Genomic DNA, 26,657 nt, shown 5'->3' on the forward strand with positions numbered 1-26,657 from the left:
CAGTGTTGTGTGTGCGTTTGCTGTCTCTTGGGGAAAAAATGAGGTGATGGGGTGGCTAACAGGAATTAAAATAGGGAGAGGATACGATGTTAGAAGATACTTAAGAAGAAAAATCAAACTGAAATTTTAAACTCGCGGCCACTGCTCACTTACTATGGCCTTCCCTCAATACCGTGAAGGTGTTTTCTAGAGGTTTAGGAAGTGGTGGTGAACTTGAGATTTTATATTCTGAATTATGTAAATCTGGAAAGACTCATTGGAAGCAAATGCCTTCATAAACTCTTTCTGAACTTTGATTTTATGGTTCATAAGATGTTTTTGATTCAACAGTTACAAAAATTTGTGTGCACGGTGACAGTTGTTTAGTATGCTGCTCAGAGAAAAGAAATAAAAGGCCGCAGCCCACCATCTCCTGTTTACCTATTGCTCAGCTGCAGGTGGGTTACAGTGGGAATTTGCACCTCAGTCGGTAGGTGCAAGTGAGACTTCTCACGGGGTGAAAGTTGGCAGTAATTTTTCAGAGGAAATCTTATTTTTGTGTTTTGCGCTCCTACGTAAAGGCACTGAATTTGCAGGTAAAAGGTATTTTGACTTTTCTAAACAGCTCTACAAAGTTGGCCTGAAGTCCAAAAAAATCCCAAACAAAATAATTTATCTCCTTATTGGTTATTATGTGTGCAACCCCTCCTGCCATAATCCTACTGTGCTCTCTCTTGTCTAACACTGACATTAGACTGGGAAAGTAAATAGAGAGGAGCCCCCATGGCCTGGATTCCTTTAGCTCTGTCTCCCCAGTCTTGGAAGTACCTTACACCTGTACCTTGATTTGCACTCGTACATCTTTAGCTGGATCAGGTTGCTCAGAGCCCCGTCCAACCTGACCTGGAATGTTTCCAGGGATGGGGCTTCTACCACCTCTCTGGGCAGCCTGTGCCAGTGCTTCATCACTTCAGTCGTATCATCTATCACATGTGTGTCCCTTATGGACAGATGAGAAGATCGGAATTACTGTGTGCTAAGAGCTTCCTGCAAACCCTCCTGAGGCAGGGGTAGGTTTCTCATAACTTTGCTTGTGCCTGTGTCTCTTCTGAAATCATGAATTCTTGACATTACCAGAAATATCTCTGCACATGATACGTCGCAGAGAAAGACTACTTTGATTTTGCCTTATAAACATGAGCATATCTTCTCAAGTCTAGCAAAATGCTCCTTCCTAGCCAAATACCATCTTTCCTATTTCTTTAAGTAAAAAATGGCTGAAGGAATTTAAATTCCACTTTCTAAAACTGCATTGCTTTCTAAAACAAGCATTGCCTTAAACGCACAAGAGCTTTGCTTCTCTAAAATGTAAAGTGGGGGTATTTTAGTACATTCTAAATGGAATAAATAGTTTTGAACATTTGCTATGAATCTGTAAATATTCTCTTAATCTGAAAGTTTACTATGTTCAGGTTTATCCATTCCACTTTTACCTCCCCTCGGAGACTGCACAGAGATGTATTTATTAGCTTCATTGTTTCATTTCCTATGAGGACAGTCTGAGAGAGTTGGGGTTGTTCAGCCTGGAGAAGAGAAGGCTCCAGGGAGACCTTATAGCGGCCTTCCAGTACCTGAGGGGGGCCTACAAGAAGGCTGGGGAGGGACTGTTTACAAGGGCCTGCAGTGATAGGACGAGGGGTAACGGTTAGAAACTGGGAGAGGGCAGGTTTAGACTAGATACAAGGGAGAAGTTCTTGCCCCTGAGGGCGCTGAGACACTGTCACAGGTTGCCCAGAGAAGCTGTGGCTGCCCCCTCCTTGGCAGTGTTCAAGGCCAGGTTGGATGGAGCCTTGAGCTGGTCTGGTGGGAGGTGTCCCTGCCCATGGCAGGGGGGTTGGAACTAGATGGTCTTTGAGGTCGCTTCCAACCCATTCTATGATTTTTATTACCATCACTGTAATCAGTTTAATCATTTGAACAGTGATGTATAACCTGTCCTCCTCTGCACGTGCTGTGTTCTGTCAAATAGGAGTGAAAGCACCGGTGATTTCATTTAACAAGGCCAATTTCTGTTTGGCCATCTGTTACCGTTCTTTGCAGTCTACTTCCCTCCCCAGGAGACCTCTGCTTAGGAACAAACTTTTTTTCTTTTCTTCTTTTCTTTCTTTGAACAAGGAAGAAAAGAGAACCTCAGTTTAAATGGCTTTCCACCACAAAGCTGGTTGCTTTTTGAAAACAGTGAGGTGTCCCAACTGGCTAAGTAGCTTACAGGATGTACTGTGCTACGTCTCTCAATTGAAATAGCGTATGTTGTCATGTGTATGTACTTAGGAAAGGGGGAAGGCAGCCAAAGCAAATAGCTGTGAAATGCATTTTGTAACAGCAGGTATTTTTTTGTGTGTTTCAGTGTCGGTGATGGCAACCCCCACCCACAGTTCCGTGCACCTGAGCGACTGGCAGAAAAGCTGCTTTGCGATTGCCTCTGGCACCTGCACACCCGGGCAGAAGGCAGATGAATACCGTGCCAAAATCCTGCATATTCAGTATGCATGGGCAAACTCTGAGATCTCCCAGGTCTGTGCTGCCAACCTGTTTAAAAAATATGCGGAGAAATACTCTGCGATTATTGACTCTGACAACATAGAGACTGGCTTGAATAACTATGCTGAAAACATTTTGACTTTGGCAAAGTGTCAGCAAAATGACAGTGACAAGTGGCAATCTGCCTTGACAACAGATAGTGTATTTGAATTAAAGTGTGTGCAAGAGAGGATGCAGGCTGGCAAAAATTTCCAGAGCTCTCAGATGGCACCACCAGATGCCTGTGTACTAGCTGATCAGGGGGTCAGTGCCTCTGCCGCTCCAGGTCTTCCTAAACTCGGTGTCTTCAGCAGCGCCGGAGAGACCGAGCTCTGTGCTGGCTCAGCAAAATGTGCAGGTCGGGGACCAGAGCTCCTTGAGCATCCCGCCTCTTCAAAGTCCCTTCAAAGCAGTGTGCCTCCTGTGACCAAAGCTTTGGATACACTTCCTGCCCCCTCAGCTGTCTTAAAGGAGCAGGTTCAGACAGGTTTCCAGGCAACCCCACTCTTTGGAAGTAAAGAAGCAACGAGTAGTAGTTCTCTGAAAATGTCAGGTAACTCTCGTGATGGACAAAATTTATCTCTTTCCAGTCAGTCAACTGTACCTGCGTGGGCTGCAAGTTCTGGAAAAAGAAAAGCGTTTTATGGCCGGGCTGATGAAGGTGGCACGGTGATTCCTAGCCTCGCTCCATGCCCGGCTTCCCTTAGTACAGAAGCCAGTAGTTTTTCAGGGTATAGAAACAGGAATGAAGAGAGCAGTGTTCCTGGTTTTAGAACTGCAAAAGAACAGCTGTGGGTGGATCAGCAGAAGAAATCTCAAAACCTACGCCAGCAAGCACCAGCCTCGTCGTACGGAGGTGTAAAAAAATCACTGGGTGCAGGCAGATCTCGGGGTCCATTCGGGAAGTTTGTTCCTCCAGTTCCAAAACAAGAAGGAAATGAAAATGGAGGAGCGCAATGTAAACCTCCTGCAAGAGAACCAACAGATCCGTCACTGCCTATAGATGAACGACTGAAAAACATAGAACCCAAAATGGTTGAACTCATTATGCACGAGATTATGGACCACGGGCCTCCCGTCAGCTGGGATGACATTGCTGGGGTTGAATTTGCTAAAGCCACTATAAAAGAAATCGTGGTCTGGCCCATGCTGCGGCCAGACATCTTCACGGGGCTACGCGGTCCTCCGAAAGGGATTCTGCTCTTTGGCCCCCCTGGGACCGGCAAGACTCTGATAGGCAAGTGCATCGCTTGCCAGTCTGGGGCGACTTTTTTTAGCATCAGTGCCTCTTCTCTGACTTCCAAATGGGTAGGCGAGGGGGAAAAGATGGTCCGTGCGCTGTTCGCTGTGGCGCGGTGTCAACAGCCAGCTGTGATTTTCATTGATGAAATTGATTCTCTGTTGTCTCAGCGTGGAGATGGGGAGCACGAGTCGTCGAGAAGAATAAAAACTGAATTTCTGGTCCAGTTAGATGGGGCAACAACCTCCTCTGAAGACCGCATTCTGGTGGTTGGAGCCACAAATCGACCCCAGGAAATTGATGAAGCTGCCCGAAGGAGACTAGTGAAGAGACTCTACATTCCTCTCCCAGAAGCCTCGGCTAGGAAGCAGATTGTTACCCGGCTGATGTCAAAGGAGCACTGCTCTCTGAATGAAGAGGAAATCGAGCTCATAGTTAAGAAGTCGAATGGATTTTCTGGGGCAGACATGACACAGCTCTGCCGAGAAGCTTCTCTGGGCCCTATCCGCAGTCTTCAGTCCATGGACATTGCAACCATCCTGCCGGACCAAGTACGGCCTATTGCCTTCCTGGACTTTGAGAGCGCCTTCAGAACCGTGCGGCCCAGCGTCTCCCCAAAGGACCTCGAGCTGTATGAAACCTGGAACCAGACATTCGGCTGCGGTAGATAATTGCATCATAACCGTTTTGCAGAAACATTTCTTTCTGTGTTAAACCCGTGGTAATTTAGAGTGACTGCACTTCTTGTTTCTGTCTGTGAAGAAGATCTTCTTACAGTATGCAGGCAGATGTGTAGGCCCTGGCCTGAGGCTTCACCAGCTGAAAAGACCACGAGGAGCTGCTGGTCACGTTATGAGTAACTGCTGAACACACATAAGAGAGTGAGAAGCTGACAAAAATTACAGATAGTGGCTGTGAAAGATGGACTAATTTTACTGATGTTTAAGGGGAAGATGGTCAAACCTCACATGTAACTGTTGGGGGGAACCTTGCGAGGCCCACTGTGCTGTACTGGTAATGCCGTGCAAGGCTGAGGGGACCCAGTCAATGTTACCAGAAATACCAATTTTGGGTAGGGCCGTAGCAAAACTGGGACTGATGGGGCAAAAGTAGTTAGGGGCGCATTGTTTGGGAGGAGACAGGAGCAGAGGAAGGAAAGAATCAAGGTGGATGTGGGAAGAACATGCATGGAAAAATAGAAGGGGGGATAAAAGGAGTGGTTTCATGTAAGCAGTGCTGACTGAGCCCTGTGCCGCGTCACTGCAGTCTATCCCAGCTTCTTATTAAATACTTTTTCTGATGCTTTTCTGCTTGACCTTACATTCTGTGCCGCATCTGCTTGTGTGGACTTGTGTTGTCAGAGGTCTGGGCACCTGCAACTGGAGAAGAGGCCGTGGGTCATAGAGGCTGTAGGATCTGAGGGCCAGCCATGGACTAGCCAGCACCTTGGCAGCCTGGTGCTGCAGGGATCCCGCTGCGCGTGCACACTGCACCGGCACACTCGGAGCTGGACTAGCTGGCAAGTGCGAGGAAACCAGCACCTGGAAAGAGCCCAGGTACGAGCCAGGGGCAGCGTAAGGGAGCTCGGGCTCTGGGCATGGGTATAGGCTGAACTGCGGTCCCGTGGCGATGTTTGAAGGCTCCGTGACTGTGGTGCCCTTGTGAAGCCGGAGAGTACTGGGGGCCTGTGTGTCCTGCTGGTGAGCTTCGGTCCCGTTCGGCCGGGGTGGGGGACAAGGTGGGGCTCGTTGGGTTCGTGTGAGCGCGTTTGCTGTGGATGTGCGTGCTGGTAAGGGCTCTGCTCGCTCTGTGTCCGCGTGTGTGTGGATTAGGGGCTCAGCCTCACTCCTGGCTGGATCTGTGAGCAAAACCAGGCAGCTGCATCCATCAGACCAAGATGGGAGGAGCCCTAGTCTGAGAGTGCGGCCAACTGGGCTCTGCTGGCTGGGAAGGAGAAATCCCCTGTCCCAACATTGACTGGGTTCCACTGTTTCTTAAAAAACCCGTGGAACACTGGTAAAATTCCTGGCTGGCTTGTATTTGGTGTTCCTACCTAGGGTCTGAAAGAAATGCACAGCCTTTTGTTCACGTGACCTGGCCTCACCCGGTGGCTGGACAGAGCTGCCCCTGGATGGAAAATAAATTACAAGCTCTCCTTCGGATTCATTTGTTCCTGTGGCAGAGCTGGCTGCTGTGGTGCCTGTGCTTTATTTGCAGTTTCTCTAAAGCACTTTTTCTCCTATTGGGGAAAATGCAGAGCTTAAAAGCTAGTCTGTCTGAGATTTTTCTAAAAATGGATAAATGCTGTTTAGCTGTGGGGTTTTTTTAAAGCCATTTGACAACTGCAGGGGCTATGAGACTGGAGCAAACCTTGAATTCAGAATAATGTGGGAGACTGCATTTCTTAGGGCTCATCCTGATTTAAACATAAAAAAGTCAGTTCTATTCTTAGCTTATGTTTTCAGTAAAGTCTGGTAGCTATTAGCAGTTCTTTTGCAGAGATGTGAAAATGCAGGTATGTGAATTTATCTTAATCTTTGAAATAGCGAAAGTAGAATAATTAGATTATTTTGTAAGAATAAATGTGTGATGTTGTCCAAACTGATTGACTTTTGTGCCACTTGGGTAAAGATTATGAGATTAAATCTGCTCTGATAAATTTAGTATTGGAAAGCTACAAATGTACTAGGTGAGATTTTTTTTTCTGTCTCCAAACGACTCTCCTACCCTAATGAAAACATTAACAGAACGTAGTTCTTTAAAATCTTTTCCCAGGCAAGTGAATGAAAACCCCAGAGAATTTTAATTGTTTAGGAAACCTAAGGGTTGCTCAAGGGTAGTCAAACCCTTACGTATGGTTAAATAATTGCCTTATTTGTGCTGGGAATTATTCTGGTATGCTGTGTGAGCATACTGTGCTCATCTGTATATCTGAATATGCATATTTTCGTGGGAATGGCTCTACTGAAAGGACCGGTGAGAATGCACGTGGTGATAGAGAATAAAATGCCTCCTAAGACGACGAGGACTGGGAGGCAAATACTGTGCTGCTGTGTTTGTCTCCTGCAAAGTGGAACTTGTGAAGGGGGTAGAAGGCAGAACCGCAGCACCAGACAGCAGTACTCTTCCTCCTACTTCTTACGTTACCTGTTACTTAGCGCTCCCTTGAATTACATGAACATGCTTTTGTTTTTGAAAACACCCAGGAATAGTGAAAGAGAACATGAGGTAAAGTTTATTGTTCTCTGTTAGTAATGATGCAGGTAACACAACTCTCTCTTCGGCCATCTAGCAGTGTGCAGGCTTTGCTGCAGGACTCTCAAGTCAGCAGGACTTCCAGCATTAGCCCAACAGGTATTTCATAACCTGCTGTGGCAGTGCCACCAAACAAGAGATTACATCGCCAGTAGCATAATTTCACAAAATACAGAAAATTGCACAGAAGTAGGACGTGATGGTAATTTAAGGGAAATGGTGCAGATAAATCCACTTTAATGAATCTGTTTAGTGTATGAAGAAACCAATGTACTTCATTATTTATTCTTTTTGGATGACTGAACTTCATGAGAAGAAATGCAAGACTCCCCTGGTTTTGTGGTTCAGTAACTTTCGGTGCACAATGTCTTAGTTTCTCTTAAATAAAGGTAAATAATTGCAGTCCTGGAAAAGTGAGGTCTTATTAATAATCAAGGCAATTCAGACTCTTCATTCCTCAGCGCATCTTGTATTTGGGTTAGCTAAATTGTCTCAGAGCAGTATGAAGTCCCCAGATGAGTTTTCATGTGTAGAAAACTGTGCCAACACAAGTAGGTAAAAAGCTGATGGAGCAGCAGCGATGATCATCATCTGCTAATGGCAATGGATGAAAACCAGACTGGCCTCTCAGAGCATCGTTAAGATTGCCCTATTGAAATAAGGCAATTTCGGTTTTTCTAATGGAAATTACAGAACTGCTCCCAAGCCAACATGTCATTGGAAAAAATCCCACCAACCAACTAACCAAAAAACCACTTTTCCTATTAAAATTGTAATTTTGATGGCAATGAAGGATTGGTCTTGGTGAGCACTTACCTTTGCTAAGACTTTGAAGATGCTCTGAACCGTAGATATACAAACGATGCTTGCACTTGTCTTCAAACTCACCAGTGCACGTTCCTTTGAAATTTAAATTAAGGGTTGGGCTTGGGAGGGTTCTGAAAGATGGCTTCTGAGCAGTTTTCTGACCTGAAGAGGTACTCTGGCAGGTTAGCCTTGGCGAACAGCCAGGTGCCCACCCAGCCCCTCACTCCTCCTCCTCAGTGGAACGGGGGTGAGAAAACAGGATGAGAGAGCTTGTGGGTCGAGATGAAGAGCGATCGCTCACCAGTTACTGTTGTGGGCAAAACTGACTCGGCTTGGGGAAAATTAACTTATTGCCAATTGAAATAGCTTTGGGTGGTGAGAAACAAAAAACCGACAAACCTTGAACACCCCCTGCCCTCCCTGCTGTCCCAGGCTCGGCTGCAGTCCCAGCTCTCCTGCCCTGCTGCCGCGGGGCTCAGGGGGTGGGAGGCTGCGGTCAGTACACAGCAGTTTCTCGCTGCAGCTCCTTCCCCCTCCTGTTTTTCCTCGCTGTGGTGTGGGCACTCTGTAGGCCACGGACTCTCCGTCCGCTCCGGCGCAGGCTGTCTCGTGGGCTGCAGTGTGGCGCTCTGCTCCCTCATGGGTCTGTTGGAACCGGCTGTGTCCGGCATGGGGCAGCCCCCAGCCTCTTCCCACAGAGGCCACCCCTGCAGCCTCGCCTGCTACCAAAACCTTCACACCTACACCCACATGGATGCTTTCAGCAGAACAATTCACATAACTACAATGCTTAGTGAAGATACTGACATAAAATTCCCAAAGACTAGATTTCTTAGCCTTACTTTTTAATATTTTATTACCGTTCTTTATCTGCAGAGAAGCAGTCATGCACGGTGCTGTAGCTGTAGGCAGTTGTAGTACTTGCAGATCTCCAGTACCTGATTTTGTCCCATTAGGTCAGAAACTTCATATAATCTTGGCTCATACACATGAAGCTAAAACTGCATTATCACGGAGTTGTGGGTCTGGAAAGGACTCTTAAGAAATCAAATTCTCACTTCATGTAGGGTGGATTAATTTCTGTGATTCCTGGTGCATGTTTTGCCTAGTTTGTTCTCTATAACATCCAGTCCTTATAAAAAACCTTGGTCTCTTTTTGGACTTAAACCATTTTTACTGTTGAATGTTCAGACCCATCCCAGTGATGATATGATCACACTGAGGACTTCCTGTGTACAGCATATGCTGCTATGTAAACACAATCTGATAATACTTAATGTTAACCCTTAGTAAAATCGCTTTCTTGCCTGGGTTCTTCTTTAGCAAGATTGAAAACGGGCAAAATTCTTCCTCAATGCCTCAGCTCTGTTGCTATAGTGCAAACATTTTGTGCCTTGTCCTGTCCTTATTGCCCACAGACATGGGGAAATGTTTAATCATCCCCTTTGTAGCAGGTGCTTAAAGCAGTTGAGATCTGTTGTCATTTGGCGTTACCCTCCTGCCTAGACTAAATAAATGTCCCTCCTCCAGCCTTTTCGATAACATCCTGTTGGCCAGGCTTCTGATCGCTTCTGTGGGTTCACATCTCTCCTGCGTTGTGACACCCCCGAACAGGACAGCACTCGTCAGTGATGGGGGACGACACTGGAGCAGAGGAGAAGGACTGAACGTGGGTGCCAGGGTGGAAGACAGGTGAACTTTTCTTTGGGGCACGATGCTTGGGTTTTTTTCTGTTTGTAGGTCATCTTCAGCGGAGTTGTTCTGAAGTCGCTCTGTTTTCCCGTCTTTCCCAGCTCGGTTTCAACAGCAAAGTTATGCAGTGGCGCCTCCCTCTGCCATCGCTGAAGTCCCTAATGACAGCATTGGCACTGCTGCAGGACGGACCGGTGGGACATGCTCTTTGATACGGTTCTGCCGTTTGCCTGTGTCTGCACTTGGAATACGGTTTTACAGTTAACTGTGCACTGGTGTTACAATCATTTAATAATTCAGAAAATGTCATGTGAGAGTTGTATAAGACTCACAGAATATAAGTCCCGTGCTCATATCCCCATGTTGCCAAGGCCATTACCTGTTCTAGAGGAGTATTAGGTTGTTTTCTTGTGGCGGAGGAAGATGGAGCAGCAAGCAATATTGTTCTCTTCCAGAAGCTGAGGGTTGAGGAAAGTCAGTGACAGCTGTGGGGACGCTGAAAAGATACTGAATCTGCTTTTTGGCTGGCAGAGAGAGAGAGGATGCAATGCTTCCTCGCTGTAGGTTACTGGGGAAAAGGGGAACCGCTGCCCTTTCTCCACCTAGGCATGACTGGAGACGTTAGCTGGGCAGGGAGGAGGGGACCAGAAAAGGGGAACCTTCACCTGTGCGAGCTCAAGCAGGGGCAAGGCTGCTGCCGTTGTGGCGTTGGGTGCCGCGTCACAAGCATGTAGCTCATCCTGACTTGGTGTGTGTGCGGCTTGGATGGTGTCTGAGGTTCCCTGACAAGACCCTGAGCCTAAGAGCGCCCCTCTGAGTGGAGTTAGTTTGTAGACTTCACGGGTAGGGTGGCAGCTCGTGTTCTGTCGTACTTCTGAACAGATCAGGCTTGCCTGTCGTTACCAGTGTGTCCTGTGTAATCCAGCGTCCAATACAGCTGGGCTGGTCTGAGGCTTTTCACCAAAGCCACATGGGGAAACATTTCCTTAAATTGTGCTGATAGAAAATTCCAGTTTCAGGTGAGTTTGCCTGCTTTTGGAACTGGAATACTGCAATCTGAGATTCTCGCTGGGCTTTGTAAAGTGGAAACACTTGGGCACATGGAACTAAATGGCGGGTCTGCTGAGGCATTGCTTTGAAAGACCATCTAGAATGGTTGTGTATTTACAGTCAGGAAAAAAAATAATAATGTCTTTTTTTTTTTTTTTTTAGAAGTAGATCACAAAATTCCAGGCAGTGGCTTGTGAAAATTTATACCCAAATCTTACAGGTTTTGAGTTCTGTACAGTGCATTAAAATGTAATGCGAGGTGAAACTGCCTAGGCTTCTGCTGTTAAATTTAGAGTAACTTCTACGATTTTTTCACTCTATTTGCTAATACTAGTAAAACTGTCTTCTGATAACTTTTTACCTACAGCCAGGGGAAAGGATGTCTCTCTCAGTTGGGATCTGGTTAGGTTAGGTCCTTCCACCTAAACCTGTTACACAGAATAGTTTTGATTAATAGTTCTCACCAGTTTAGAGATATTACTCAGTGGTGATTAAGACCTACAAGTCTGTTTTCCCCTTTTCCAAATAAGTAATTTTATATTGTGCAGTTACAGCTAGTGACTGCTTATCCTTGCACATCTGATGTAACCAATGAAATTCCTTACAGGAGTTGTCATGAAATAGGTTGTGCTCATATACTTAATTCAATATTCTGGAGAAGGGGAAGTTTGACCTCATTATTAACCTATGGATTTTTTTTTCCAAGTGTGAAAAGAGACAAAAAGAGGTGTGAGATGTTGACATAGGGAGCTTGAATGCTCTTGATATATTGTATTTCTTGCATACCAATTATTTGCACTACAGAATGGATCTAGATCTGTTATAGTGAAGAATATAGCCACGTAAGTAGAATTAGAGAGACTCGTGATTTTTCTTAAATTATTGAGAATTTTTTTCCAGAGAGAGCATGAACTCTGGGAGAAGGTTTCCGCAAGCTGTTCTGTTACCAGCTACCCCTAGAAAAAAGGGAGAAAATTCAAAAAGAATCAACAGACAAAGTTGAAAAGTGTTGTGGGGAAATTCGTTACATGTAAAGATGCAAATAAACAATGCAGTTGTCTTGGCAGTGATGATAAATTTTGCCATATCTGTTGATGGCTTAATGTTCTATAAAAGCATGCATTCAGCAGTGATGGCATAAAATTAGAAAAAAAGAAAAATGCCACTTTCAAGAAAGTCACAGAAACTGGGCTGGTATAGCTACAGCTGGAGCGAAGGAAGAGGTAGAAAATACGCTTGTGGTGACAAGGGAGGAGGCAATATGTAATTTGTTCCCAGATTCTGTGATTAGTCTGTTATTTTCTGAACATCCCTTGTGATTTTTTTCAATTATTTTTAGTGATAAATTTAAAAGATTCCACCTTGCTTAATGTGGTGCCTTACTGTCATATGACGATAGTCTTATATTGACTGGAAAAAATTAAATGTGGTAATTAAAACATTGTGATATCAGGAGTTGTTCCAAACCCAGAAGTTGTTCCAAACCCAGAAGTTTTGCACCAAAGAAATGCAAGAGAGCTAAAGATCAAATTTTTAGAAACTTTTGCTGTCAGCTGCTAAAAATATATACTAATGCTCCGTCTGTAGTTTCATTCACGAAAACCATTTCTCGTGTGCTTTTAAAAATCGTTATGGTAGTACAACTCCCCAGATAGTGACGGTACAGTACAGCCCCCTCCTCTAGTGACCCCAGAGTAGGGGTATCTATACCAGGGAAGGTTGCCTTTGTCCGTATCACACAGCCCCCCTAAAAAAGTATTCTGTCAAGGGTCTGGCTGCCCTTACAGCGGCGGGAACGGCGTGCCGCCTCATCTGGGGGGCTGCGGCGGGGTACAGCCGTGGTCCTGGTCTCCGGACACGCCTGCCTGCAGCTGCGGGTGGCAGCGGTGCTGCTGGTGCTGGTGGTACTGGTGGTGCTGGTGGTGCTGCTCGCCCGCGGGCTGGGGGCGGCTTCCCGCGGCGCTCTCGGCAGGAGGGGCTGTGCGGAGGGTACCCGGGCCAGAGGAGCTCAAACGCTTTTGCCAGACCTGCACTCGGGACAGACGCGGCACAACTGGAGGTGCCTTGCTCAGTCTGTCCTATAGAAGGTCTAGAATTTTTTTTTTTTTGGGGGGGAAGTGTATCCACGGCAGATGCGCTCCGTTCCTAGTAACAGCAGGGTTTTCAAGGGAAAGGAACACCCCTGTGGTGCTGACTTGATCTTTTCTACAGCCTGCCACCAGATGGGGATCTATTCCCGAAAAAGTCCACCCAATTTCGGGCGGAAAGCCCAAGGGTAGTCAAAGTTATGTTTCCTGGTTTTGTCACTTTAAATCATCCAGTATTAATGACTTGCCACTGGCATTTTATTAAGGATTGTTGTTGATTCGTTGGCTGGACTTCGATTTTTAGGAAGATTTTTTTCGAGGAAGCTGTGAAAGCCAGCCTGACAGCTCTAGAACTCCTTGTTTAACAAAGACAGGCTTTTAAAAGATTAATTTTACCTTGTGTCTCAGGCTGTAATATTACCCTGGGGCTGGGAAAAGAGGTGAAAATCCCGATACAGTGCTTTTGTGTTGAAACTGATCCTCGATCTTAGGAATTTTAATAGCAGAGTAAATGGGCAGTCTCCCAGGCTGAAGATCCTGAAAACATGTTGAAATGTAGATATATAACAGGTAGGCAACAGGAGCTGAGTCCAATTAATTCAACAGTCTCAATTCATTTGAGGTTTGGTTGGTAGCAAATGGCTCTCTCTGTGTTGCCTCACAAGTAAAACTCATCGGTGCTGTTGTGATAGGGTCGAACATCTGGCACCGCTCTTACCCCAGCGGTGCAGGGACCTTCTCCTGACCCACCTGTCCCAGAAGACAGCACTTCTGCATGCTGGGTAACCAGTTAACTTTCTGGGTGATCCCTCTGCTAATGTTCGACTGCGTTGTCTGGGCAGCATAAGGCACACCTGTCTGTGGTCAGTGGTGTAGATAGTTTCTGTGACTGAGGAAACCATTCGACTGATTTCTCTGGAGAAAGAATTCTCCAGAGCTGCTGAAGACTTCAGCCCCTTGAGCACATTTTAAGTGAGAATCACTGATGCCATCCATCACCATTGATCAAGTATATTAAAAAACCCATATATATTTAGATATAGGTGGCTAATACTGCTCTATCTTCCTGAGTCCTACAGTTTCTCACTTCCCTGCTTTGTAGGTCAGATGCTTTGCAGCCAATTTACATCAATTCCTGGCACTGTTTTTAAAGGAAGCAAGGGGGGAACAGCGCAAAGTCTCACTTTCTGCCAACAACAGGAAGCGTATGCTCTTTGAGTCAGGCAGCTTGTATCAGCCAGGCCTTTTGTTCAACCAACAAATTACTGGACTACAGATTCGGTCTTCAACACAGTAGTGCCGCTCGGCAAATCCCTGGAAGGGCAACGGTACAGGGTGGTGGCATGGATGGTCAGGAGGAAAGACATACGCCGCTGCAATTCCCCTTTTGGAAGGGAGCGTTGGCTCTAAAGATCAATCGAATGAGGGAAGAGAGAGGAAATGGTGGTAACATCTCTGTCTTGTTCTGTCCTGTGGGCCTGAACGTGCTGCTGCCGACATCTCGCTGGGGGAGTCTCCTGTTGGCATCCAGGATGGTGCCGTGTAACACAGCTGTCCTGCCTGTTGATGGGAGAGAGGTGCACTCTTGGATCCTGTAGTTAATTTTTGTGCCTAAAGCAGGCTGAGGCTCTTTGGGGTCGGGGAATTTGCTACGTATTTTTTCAAGACTTCCATAAGTCAATCCAAAATCCCTATTTTATTTTTTCCTGATACATAGTTAAAATTGAAACTAATATGAAGCTACCTTAAAAAAAAAATCCCTTTCTGAAACAGGCATCTTTGCAGGAGCTGTTTCCAGGCCCACTGTTTGTATGCTGATTGTACATGGCATTTGTACTATTCCCTTTTTTTTCCTCTTATCACTGCAATAAAACTTCTAAGAAAGCTAACTGCAAAAGCCAGTGTTATTTACATCTGCCTTCAATCCTCCCAGTGTTTGCCCGATGCAGAGACGGGCTTAGTCTAAAGAAGCCAAGAATTAGCAAAGTGCAATTTTCTGAAGAAATTATCTTTTGTATCTAACTGCCCCCCAAATATTTTTTATATTGTGTAAATTTACTTTCCTCTCTCCACTACCACCAAACCTCTGTGTGTTTCTTTCTTATTAGGTATGTCCTTTCTAACTACACTCTAGCAAACTTGCCAAGGTGTGCTGTGGGGCTGAACACATCCCTCGTGAGGAAACAGAGTGTCTGGAGGTGCCTGGTTAGGAGCAGCGGCAGGTGAAGGCCCCTGAGGTGGCCGTCTGAGGGCCGAGGGCCAGGGCTGGGCCGCTGCCTCCTTCCCTTCTGCATGGCCTCGTGCCCTTGCTGCAGCTCGGATGCTCGAGGAGCTGATGGGCTTCAGCAGGGCACGTCCCAGGCTGAAGGTGCCGGGCACGCGTACGCTGGGGAAGGGCTCTGACTGACCTGCTGTCGGGAGGCAGCCACGGTGGGAGAGCTTAGAAAGCAAGACCCTGCTAGCCTACCTGTGACAAAGCATTTATTCTGCTTTTCTGGAGAAAAAGCTCCAAGGATGACCTCAGAAAACACTGAGAAAGATGGGCCGTATATCTGCCCGTGTTGGTGTGGCGTGGAACAGCGAAGGGGCTTGGCTCTCCTTCCCTGCACGCCTTTTGGAGAGGCTCTGGTGGGAGCTGCTGAATGGCACCATCCTCCCTCTTCTCACTGCCCCAGTGGCTTCACCTTGCTTGATATTAGTGCAACCGAGGGTTTGAGAGAAAGTAAGGTATTGATATAATTACAATATTTATAACAAAATTATGGATATAGCCAGAGGCTTAGTAGCAAAAGCACACCGCACAGTAAGATGTGGAAAGGATGGGGGTTTGAGCCGAATATTTCTCTAATTACAAAGGAAATTAGGCAAGCAGTTTCTATAGGAGAAGCAGAACCAAAAGGAAAGCTCTTAGCTTTCCCCCTCTGCACATACTGTTTCTCCAAAGAAGCTGTGGTGATCCTGCAAAATTTGACAAGGAGGGTGTAACAAGTCCTTCCCTATTTTCTGGAAATCCCACCCTCTTTCCACAGCTTATCTGAAGTTTCTATTTTGCACGTTGGTATTTGTGCAAAGTTTCCAGCGAGCCTTCTGTTTTCTGTTGTAAGTTAGCCTGCTAACTAAAGCCATCGTAGGTTTCTTTTGCTTTGGAGCATAATATTTTCATGTGGCCATTGCCCTGCCTGTTGGTTTTTTGGTTGTGGTTTTTTTTGGTTTTTTAATTTATTTTTCCTGAGATAGTTGGGAGGCTAAATAGAGTGATTTTGCATTGTGTTTTTAAGGATTAGAAAAGCATCCCAATTTCCTAAATTGGTTGGTTACCACAAAACTGTTATTTGAGCAGCTCACTACGTGTGCGTAGGAAAACTGAGCGAGGGCCCTCAGTGCCGTACGTCAGACAGAGGGCCCCTCTCCCAGCATTGCTTTCCTTTCATCTGTGCATCGTTTAAAGACATTTGCAAGGCAAAAGCTGTCAGACTCCAACAACTGATCATGGAAAGGATTATTTATCTTTGTGTGCTTGATCAAAACATTCTGTAAATTTTGGTAACATGTTTTCAGTAACAAAGAAGTGGAAAGAAAACTGGCAGTTGTTGGTTAAAAATATATATATTATTGAATATTTTGAATTACACACACATATAGTACACGCACACACACGCATGCACGCGTGCGTGCTTTGATGTAACCTAAAGGCTGAATTCTTAAACCCGTGGCCTTTTTACAGCTCCTAGGAGTCAGTGCAAGGGTCTGCAAATATGGATGCCTGAGTTTACTGCCCACTGAAGAGGAAGCCTAGTCTGCAGCTGGAGAATAAGCAAGTGTTACAGACCTGGCTACCAATCCTGGTTTTGTCCAAAACTCATTGCATGATCTTGCATAAGGAATTTAGGCTTTTCTTTTGCGCTACGATTTCCCTTTCAGGGAAGAGGGAAGGATGGGATAGTTTCACAGTACCGCTGCTGTTTGCCAGCTTTTCAGAAATTCTATCTTACGCCCCCAGCCCCAAAGTCAACAGAGCCACACACCTCCTGGGTTTGAAACAAAAATGGATATTCTCCAGAACTGTGTGTCTCCGGAGACTGGGATGTTAAGAAAAGAGAATTTTTTTTAACATTAACGACAACATGAAAGGAGTTGTTAAAAAGGATTTACACTCTCTGATTCTCTGCTTTGTCAGGTATTGAAGAAAAAAGCAAGTATGAACGTGTAGCGAGAACGCCTGCACTGGCTGGCTGGATTTGGCGGGGGGTGGGTGGCGGAAGCTGCTAAAATCCGAACAAAAAATAGCTGTAGTTCACAAATTGATTTTAGATTTAAGGGTAATCAAGAGAAGAGGCCAACTCTTACATAGTATAAAAGTCATGCAACTATTAAGAATGGTAGAATATTTCTTCTTTCTCCTGAAATGCACTGGGTTTGGCTTTTCTTAATTCTGTGGTAATAACCCTTATGTTAGAGCGTAATTTCTTCACTGCTGAACTCGATGTGTTAATTTTTCCACTCAATCTTCTACCATTCTTCATTTCCCCTCTGGTCTTCCTATCGCTTCTGGTACATTTGCCCCTACCTTCAGTGACCAAGTTATGATTGAGCTATCAAGAACTATTTAACGGAACTCAGGCAGATGCCTATAATCTCCTTCTCTTGGTTTGGCCTTTGGAATTTTGTTGAAAATACTTAATTTTAGACTTCTTAGTCTATTAACATGTGCATTTCATTCTCTTCCTAAAACCAGTCTAGCTTTTCTTCTTGTGTGTTTCTACTCTTTCTGCTGATGAGGATCCAACCTGTGTTTAAAGGTCAGTTAAATGAAATGTAGCTGTGGCTTGGGGAGAAGCAGCATGCTGTACGGGCACGAACCGCAGGGTCTGTTAGCACGGTGTGCTCTCAGCAGCTTGGTTATTTTCACTTATTGGTTTACACTGGTTGCTGCAGTAGAAATTCTCCTGTCAGGTACTGTCGTAGTATCAGTGTTAGACCTTAAAAGACTGGTTTGTGTCTCAGCCAGCTTACTTTTACAAAGGGATAGTGAGACAGATGTTTCCAAAGCAGAAGTAATCATTCTAATTTGTACCGATATTTAATGAGTCCAAAAACCCCCTACATACATGTAAGTGTGTTAAGTGCATCTCCCGTGTGCATTCGCTAGACTATGCAAATAAAATACTATATATATTATTAGTCTAGAGCTAAGTGACTGGATGCAATGCAAAAATAAAGAGTTTGTGAATGTTTCAGCGTAGGACTTCTGAGGTGGGGAGGTAACTCACACATGTGCTGTGCTAAAAAAAAAAGGTAAAATTCATATAACAATGCTTCTGTTAGTGCCTGCAAATATGTTTTCAGCAAGTATTTACTCCCTTTTTCCCCAACACAGTGGAGATGAGCCTATATTACTCTCATGGCTACACACAGGAATCTCCCTAAAATGATAAAAGGAACTTTTTTTGTGCACTACAAAGATCAGTGAAACAAACCTGGAGTGTTTGAGTCCAGATTGGAACCTCCCTTTCTGTTAAGAGCTCTTTGGATCTCTGTTTTAATTTATCAGATACATTAAGGCTGCAGTATATTTAGTCCTCGTCAATGCAACAGGAACACTACGAAGTAAAAGCTGTAGTCAGACAGACATTGCTTTGTCCTTTGGAACAAAGTAGGGAGGAATAGAAAAAAAAGAAAGACTTTCTTTTCTGGCAGTACCTCATGTCTGCGTGTTAAACTGCCCCCTGAATATTCGTGTTATTTTTCCAAGTTTTTTGGTAAAGTGTTTTTGTGCAGTGCAGGCACGTGCAAAGGCTCTGACCGGCTGGGGAGGCTTCGCAGTTGGAGGCTCCCCACCCCTGCTCCCCTGGGGCAGCGGGGAGACGTGCTGGGCTCCTCTGCGGCTCTTGGCGCTGCTCTTGGTAGTGGGGAGCTCACAAAGGACGTTCGCTCGGGCTGGTAGCGTACCCGTATCCAGGCTCTGTGAATTTCGGAGCGTGCAAGCAGAGGATATTAGCTCAGGTTCGGTTTTGCTGGTTGTTCATAGGATGATGTGAAGTTTATGGACTTTAAACTGAAAATCAGAGCCCGCTGAAATTAGTCACTAGAATTTCAACTGACTGAAGAGAGATCAGGGTTTTGGCCCTGAAAGCTTCAGTAGAGACCTGCCGAGTCCTGCCTGCCTGCATCACGGGGCTCCCTAGGAGATAGCTGAGAGCAACCACAGGCAAACAGGGGGTTCAAAATTAAAATTTAATCTGGTTGAACATAGAGTGGGAAACAAGAAGTGAAAACTGTTGACTGTGCCCAGATCCATTCAGATCACTTCTAGGGACAGTTTTGATACCAAATTATCCTTGTTATGCAAATTTCCTCACCAACCGGCTGGTTCCCAGTTATGCATGGGGAGAAGCAGTGGCCACATCTGCTTCCCGTTTTGCCGTTTCAGAGACAAGCCATCTGTTTGGCCTCATCCCGAACAGCCTGCTTGGTGCTGATTAACTTCCTCACCCCGCCAGCCCCAGGCTCACTGTCTGCTGCAAGGTGTAGATTTTTTTTTTTCTTTTTTTTTCTTTTTTTTTTTTTCTTCTCTAACTGCTTATAAACCAGAACCTTCACTTCTCTCCCAAGGGACAGGAAGGCGTTGGTTTGTGTGATTTGCAGCCGCCACCAGCGGCAGCAACAGCAGCAGCTGCCCTCTATCACTCACATGTTTCATATGTGTGGTCAGGACAGATAAAACCGGGAATTGTTCCATGTCCTGGGACAGGCTTTAAAGCGGTGAGACCTTACCTTACATGAAATAAACAAACAAACAAATAAATAAAACACTGTAGTGCTAAATGCAGCAAAAGTCTCGCTGCAGTTAACAGGAATGTGCTCATTTGCAAGGGCAGGGTTTCAGCCACGCTCACTGCACCCTTTTTTTTGTTTAAATGTGATGAACTCCTGCTGTCTGAAGCCCAGCTTTGGATTTCTCAGTCCCGTCTATCTCATTTTCAGTGAAACTCCACAAAGTTTTGGCCCTTCTGTTTCCTGAATGCCCTTCTTCTGGCAATTACGGCAGGGTTTCAGAAATGCCGCGTGTCTGCAGCTGCCAGTGACTTTAGTAACTGCATGTTCAGCAGCCCTGAAAATTTGAAGTTTCTGTAGCCAAAAAAAAAAAAAGATGCGTCAAAAATCATAACTGAGAAACTGGGATAATGGACGTCCTGTTATAATTGATTAAGAATTCTGTTGCCTTCCACAGGCCAGGTCTGATGGATTTTTGTCTTTCACAATGCATTTGGACCAGAATTCGTTCTCATGCACCATTTTCCTTCCAGTTGCGAAGCCGACTGTGTTTGTGGACACAACCTGGTTGGTCCATAGCAGGGAAGGATGCCCTGGAGCTCTGACCCACAAGACAGGCAGGAGCAGTTTTTTTCAGAAATCAAAATATTTTGGTTTTCCAATTGCAACATTTTCAGCTTTCAAATTGTCACTGCTGCTGCTGAAACGTGAAACATTCAGTGAAAGCTGCTTCTTTATTTTTGACCGTCTCACAAGCTGAAAAAAACGGTGCAATATCCTCAGTGTACTGGCAAAGTCAGGAGCATTTCTAACCCTTTTTCCCCAAATAAGATGTTGAGTGATCCTCCCCCGCCTCCGAAAAAATAGGAAATTGTTACATTATCAGCTCTGCGTGCTCCAGGTCTGGCTCTAAGTTCTTATTTTAATGTCTACTAAAAGAATCTTGTGTGTTTTAGTGTATTTCTTCATTTCGAAGACAGACTGGAAAACATTGCTTGCTGAGAACATCTTAGTACTGTTTTCATGTTTGGATGCTTATATAGGGATTGGGAAGCCTGTCAGGGGACTCGAGGCTGAAAATTCTCACTCTGGTAGTTGTACGTTTGTGTCTGTATAATGCTTCGTGTCTTGGCACCTAAAGCAGTTTCTCATGTAATTTAGTCAAGCTAATGGAGTAGGAAAAAATATAAATATGATAATTTTAAGAAACTCTTTGAAACAATAGATAGATTCCCAGAACAGATTTTTAGGTACACAGACTTGCGTTTAAATCTTTGGATGTCTCTACTTTAGTTGACGGATTTAATAACATTGATTGAGAATAGTACATTTGGTCTATTTTTGTGATTGTTATTATTGTCATTATTTAACAGCCCATATTTACTTTGCAGAAGAGTCACCTGCTGAAACAGAATTTTGTAGTTCTTTTCATTTACTGAGAGCTAGCTATGGCAGTGAACAAAAGAATTAGGACATTAAAGGTGCCCTCTTACAGAAAAGTGGTCATGGTTTATGATGAAACCGCATCACAGTAACTTAAGGAAAATTTAGATTTTGGGAACCTGTAAAAGAATTGACTGCAATACCATTAGAGTCTGGGGTTTCTTTTAATCTCATTTTGTTCCTAATAATACAGTTTTACAAATGGAAATATTTCTAAAACTTTCTAAGCAGTGCTTTTTCTAAGCAAAACAGTGACTCTTGTTTGCATTAAATATGTGATGTGAAATTTACTGTGCTGGAATCTGAAGGAAACGGGGACACCCGCAGAGAAATCACCTTTGTTATGGCAAATAGTAGAAATAATTTCTCAGTGTTTTGTTTTGAATTACCACGACTCTGCATGCAGAAGTAATTGTGTTCTGTAATGACTTCGGCGGGCGGGCAGGGTAAGAGGAGCGGGCTGGCACGGGCGCACCTCCTCCAAGCCAGCTGGGGGCAGGAGCCGGGTGAGCGGGGTGGCCAGGGGCCCTGGGCGGGAGGCAGCCACTGCAGGACTCGCTCTTAGCAAGGCTGCGTCACGTGGCCGGTGAGCGCAGGGCGACGGCACAGCGTGACCTCTTCCGGCCGCGGGAGGCGAGGGCGGCAGGGATGGGGGCGGCAGGGATGGGGGCAGCAGGGGTGGGGGCAGCAGGGATGGGGGCAGCAGGGATGGGGAGATCAGGGGTGAGGGCAGCAGGGATGGGGGCAGCAGGGGTGGGGGCAGCAGGGATGGGGGCAGCAGGGATGGGGACAGCAGGGGTGGGGGCAGCAGGGGTGGGGGCAGCAGGGGTGGGGACAGCAGGGGTGGGGGCAGCAGGGGTGAGGACAGCAGGGGTGGGGGCAGCAGGGGTGAGGGCAGCAGGGGTGGGGAGATCAGGGGTGAGGGCAGCAGGGGTGGGGGCAGCAGGGTTGGGGACAGCAGGGCCGAGCCCGCCATGGCGCGGGCTGTAGGAGCGGCAGCAGAGGCCGAGGCCGGGCGCGGCGCCCGGCGCTCCCGCGCTGCCCGCAGCCCCCTGCCCCCCGCCCCTCCAGCACCGCCCCCACGCGCGGGGCCTCCAGCCGCACGTACCGACCCACCAGTTCACCCACTGGGGGCGGGTTCCGGGATTGGGGGTTGGGTTTTTGACCATGTTCTCTTGTCTTAAAAGAGACACCTCACTTTGCAGACATTGTTTAATAACATTTCCAATTGTTATGAAATTTGCTTGGGTTCTTTTTTTAAATACAATGCTTTCAAAGAAAAATGAAGTTACAATATAAAATCACAGCAAAAAAAAAAGTGTGTAAATACAACTTTTGTATTAGAAAAGGCAGTGTCTGGGGAAGGGCTGGGAAGCAGTTGTGTTTTACTTTTTTTGAAACAGATATAAACTTAAAGCCATTCACCATATTTATGTGCTTTAGGGTTCAGCTAAGTCCTATCAGGGCATTGCACCATAGCAAAAAAAGAGAAAAAGAGATTACACTAAACTAGTTTTCTGAGGGCACAGTTTGCTTTGACGTACACATACACACGCGCACGCGCACGCGCACACACCCCCCATCCTATTTTCATGCCATCTTTGCATATGTTCATAAATAAAATTATTGAAACACTTGTTTCTAAACAAATCAAAGATGATTTTGTGCAAAAAAAAGAAAAAAAACCCTGAAAAAAGCAAAACTATAAAAGCTTCTTGGTAAACTGTTTGTTCCTGCCTTTAGACTGTGCCCTCTGATACACCGTGTCTTAATATACTCATACTACTGTACTGTTTAATATACAACATCAACATATTCTGTTATCATATAAATAAGAAAACTCCAGACCCAGGAAACAGACCCACTGTGACTGACAGCGCAGCATCATGTCATATGAACCATTTTAGATAGATAGATATACACTTAAAATGTATGCAAAATATTAATGATACACAAAATGACAGGTAGGGCATGTGCACATTGACAAGAAAAGTGACACAGAAACTCATTCACGTGCGTGTGTGCACAGAGGAGTTGCAGAGGCAGTGAACCTACCCAATCATTGGAAATCACACTTAAAACCTAAGTTCAAGGCGGTCTTAAACTCCACGGGAGCCATGCTTGTTTACACAGTTAATGAACGTGGCTTTATTTGTGTTGGATTTTTAGTAAAAGTGAAGAAACAAACCCACCTGAATAAGCTTCTGTCCCCCTCCCCTTTATAGTCTGGGATGTCTTAAAATGAAGGGTTAAAAAAAATTTATGGCATGGGGTATCGAGAGGCCTAAATCTAAGAACAGTAGCAAAGAGGCGCAAGAGCAATAAAAGCAGAATGTTTCTGTACAGCCAACAGCTGACTTCACACAGGACACGGCAACAGGGCTGGGAAATTACTTTCTCCCTTCTTGGTTGGTATCAGTCGAAAATGGAGAGGGGTAAGAGCAGCCGAATGTATCCCTACCAGCTATGAAAAAATGAACCCACTTCAAATTCATTTAAAAAAAAAAAAAAAATAAAGCAAACTCATCACCGTAAGCTCCCCCTGCCTTGAAGGTCCTCTTCAGGTCATTCCTATACAAAATATTTGGTAATACCTTGTTGCCAGGAACGGTCTTGAAGCTGAATGTGTAGCGGGCACTGATGACAGAACCGTAGCTGGGGCATGAAAGTGGCCAACAATCCCTTGTGCCCACCACCCCCTTTGGGCCGGAAGGTAACAAGCAATAATGTCCCTTAAGGCAACTGAGGTACAGTGTGGGAGTAGAGGGGATCACCTTTGGGCCTGTAGTTTACACTCTGCATTTTTGGGTGGTCATTTGCCATCCTGTATGTACTAGCCTACCTAACGTACTCGTAATTTGCACTGTTGCGGGAATACGCCTCACCTCTGGTGACAAAGCTACTACATAGGCACGCACCATGCAGTATCAGTATGAAGACACCTCTGTGCCCATGGGCATAGGAAGTGAGTGTCTTACAGGTGGCATGAAAAGCTGAGACATGAGACTGTAAAAGCGTGTATTTGTAATGCATTATTTCATCAGTAGCTTTCCTCTAACTTCAGTGTTGTTGCTCCTGACTTACACCTGCAAAAGTGAAAGCAGAAGAAGGAACTCTGCATGCCTGTAATAGTATGTATATATAGGAACTGTCTATCAAATATAGCTGCACGTATCAGGCCAGACTGGCCTAGGTACAAGCGTTCATGGGTCCATCAAATCTCTTTTAGCATAAATGCATGTGCCTGCATGCACTTGTGAGTGGAGACCGTGTAACTGTGCGGCAAGACTGCTAGCCTTGTTGGTTATACGATTGTGTTTATTGCAGAATATCCATTTGTTATGCAGCGTGGAAGGATTTACACATCAAGTTAATAAGATGGGTTACTTTTACGAATATTGCCCAGGAAGCACTGCGGCACCGATGGCAGATTTTTATGCAGCTGCAAAAAAATTCTTTTTTCCCCAGTCTTAAAGTACAAGGGTGTTCAGGGAGAGGAACGAACTGTTTGGAAGAGGACGTTAAGTAGAAGCTTTAAAAAAAAAGTATTTTTTATATCAGCTGTGTTTGGGGTTAAAATCTGTTTGTCATATAGAAGATTTTATTCTAATTGAAGTTACAGTATCTGCAGCAGAAGCTGCCAAGGAGACGACTCTTGGTGGACTTCACTGCACTCTGCAAAGTGCTGCAGTCTGTGGTCTCCATTCAGCGAAACATCATTTTTTTAACCTTAATATTAATTCCACTGAAGTGACTCAAAGCACTTGGTGATTTGCTGAATAGGAAGCCAGGGTTCTCAGCACGTTTGCAGGGCTTGGTCCCTGATTAAGCAACAAGTGTCAGGATAGAAGCAGAAGGCTGCAAATTTCGACTGTCTGGTTTAATTCAGCTCAGTGCTTTAAAAATAATTAAGTGCAACGCTTCTAAGTAGAGCCACAAAAATCTACGACATCTTCTGTGCAAGCAAAATGAGATTTCTTTTTCATATGTAAGGGAGGGACATCCGGATATTTTCCAGGGAGTTTAAAAAGATGAAAGATGTGCATAAGAAGACTTTCCCCACATGTGTTTCTAGCTAGTGCTTTTCTCAACTGTACATCATACTTTTCTAAATAACTAAAACTTAAAAAAGAAAGAAAAAAATTAAATACATTGTAACTTGCTTATGCAGAGAGAGGAGGGATTGCTTAACGAAAAGTGGGTTTTTATTGGATAGGGAGAGAAAACATTTATTCAAAGAAGAGCCAACAATACCCTTTTCCTATACATTAAATGCAATTCATACTTCACAGAGTATATTACAAGGATGTTTCTTCTATCTTTCACACACCTGCTCGCCTGCCTAAGGGCGCAAACGAGGCATGCCGTGATGTCAATACCAGCAGCACCCTTGCAGGTGGAAACGTTCTACTTTTTACTGCCAAAGCAACCCAGAACTCTTTGGCTGGGGCGTCCCGTCCCACCCCAACTGTCTGTGAAGTCATCTGAGATGGGCCCCTCCATCTTTAGTTGAGTTTAATCTTCCCAAAAGAGGTAAATAATACCAGCAAGTCAGAAAACACACACCTGGTGTAAGAGCCCTATGCTCAGGGTGTTAAGAGAGAAAGCTTGGCCACTCCTGCCTGTTGCGTCCTCGTCTGTGTGGTGCATCGTGCGCATGGTTAACAGTTTTGGCAAGGGAGGTTTGCAAAAAGCATCAGTTAAGGGAAGGGCTTTCAGCTATGTGACTACAAAAGCTCCTACTTACTAAAGGTTTCGGGTGATCAAACATTTTCAGTAAAAACTTTAGTACTCATTTTAGAAAACTGAGTTGCAATGCATGCTACCAAAAGGAAAAATCTTTTCTTGTGGGAGTAGATAGCTGAACTTCTGATTCTCTTGTTACTTCTGCTGTCCAGCTGACTTGTGCTTTGTTGCTGTCGTGGCTCGTGCAGCTCCAGTAACGCAGCTGTTGAGGCTAGATCTGTGCTGGGGGAGTTTTAGCTCATGTGGAAACGGTGCTCCCCTCGAGTTATGTGGGAAGAGAATTCGTACCTGTCCTGGCTATGGTAGCCACACATGTTGCATTCAAAAGGATCGCGGAACCCGTGACAGCCCATATGGATCGTATACATCACGTGATCCAAGAAAAGGACTCGACAGTGTTCACACTTGTAAACTTTCACTTGCTCCCCATTGCTGCTGATCACTTTGAAAGCATCCTGGGAATTGTCAGTACCTGCCCTCAAGACATCATATTGCCTGTTTTCTTCTTTTATAGAGATGCCATTTCTTGCATGGGGACCTATGTGGTTTGTCAGGTAAATTAAACCACTGCGTTCCTCATTATTGCTCTCTGTATCTGTTGAGTCTTGGCAGCTGTTGCTGGGAGAGGCATCTCGTTCAGAGGAGACAGATTTGGCTTTGGAAAGCAGCAACAAGTTTTCCACTGCACTGTCCTGAGCTGTATGGTTGGAGCGAGCTTGATTGTCCCCGAGAGGTTTGTGGAGCTGGTACATGGGGCTGATGACGGGCACCACCTCAGAACCACCTGGTGGTGTCTGGACAAGGGGACGCAAGGACTCTGCCCCCAGGTAACTGATGGCGTTATTAATGGCCTGGTCTATAACGTGCGTCTGCATTATCTCATTCTCCTTCTCATAGTTGGTGGTGGCATCATATGGAAGATCAGGCAGACATTTCTCACCTGCAGTGAAAAACAGACAGGAGTTACAGGGTCGATTTCTATATAATTAAGGAACCGAGCACCA

The 26,657-nt window shown here is 45.3% G+C and overlaps 2 protein-coding genes across 6 annotated transcripts in view; one reads left to right on the forward strand and one right to left on the reverse strand.

The window, feature by feature from the left end:
* Positions 1-2,391: 2,391 nt before the first annotated feature.
* FIGNL1 (fidgetin like 1) lies at positions 2,392-4,508 on the forward strand. The gene has a single exon (XM_009953083.2). The coding sequence runs from the start codon at positions 2,395-2,397 to the stop codon at positions 4,468-4,470; it is 2,076 nt and encodes a 691-aa protein (XP_009951385.2). The 5' UTR covers positions 2,392-2,394; the 3' UTR covers positions 4,471-4,508.
* A 20,586-nt stretch (positions 4,509-25,094) lies between these two features.
* IKZF1 (IKAROS family zinc finger 1) overlaps positions 25,095-26,657 on the reverse strand; it is a 67,853-nt gene continuing 66,290 nt past the window's right edge. For all 5 annotated transcript variants that reach the window (XM_086468876.1, XM_086468875.1, XM_086468874.1 and 2 more), the window contains one exon: positions 25,095-26,593. In XM_086468876.1, coding sequence (XP_086325002.1) covers positions 25,887-26,593 — 707 coding nt within the window. In that variant the 3' untranslated portion in view covers positions 25,095-25,886. The remainder of the gene's footprint in view (positions 26,594-26,657) is intronic.

This window comes from Leptosomus discolor, chromosome 8, assembly GCF_034619465.1.
Source record: "Leptosomus discolor isolate bLepDis1 chromosome 8, bLepDis1.hap2, whole genome shotgun sequence".
Taxonomy (NCBI): Eukaryota; Metazoa; Chordata; class Aves; order Leptosomiformes; family Leptosomidae; genus Leptosomus; species Leptosomus discolor.

What these genes read in the sequence shown, in the direction of transcription:
- FIGNL1 (XM_009953083.2), top strand. Translation starts at nt 2,395, where the DNA reads ATGGCAACCCCCACCCACAGTTCCGTGCACCTGAGCGACTGGCAGAAA.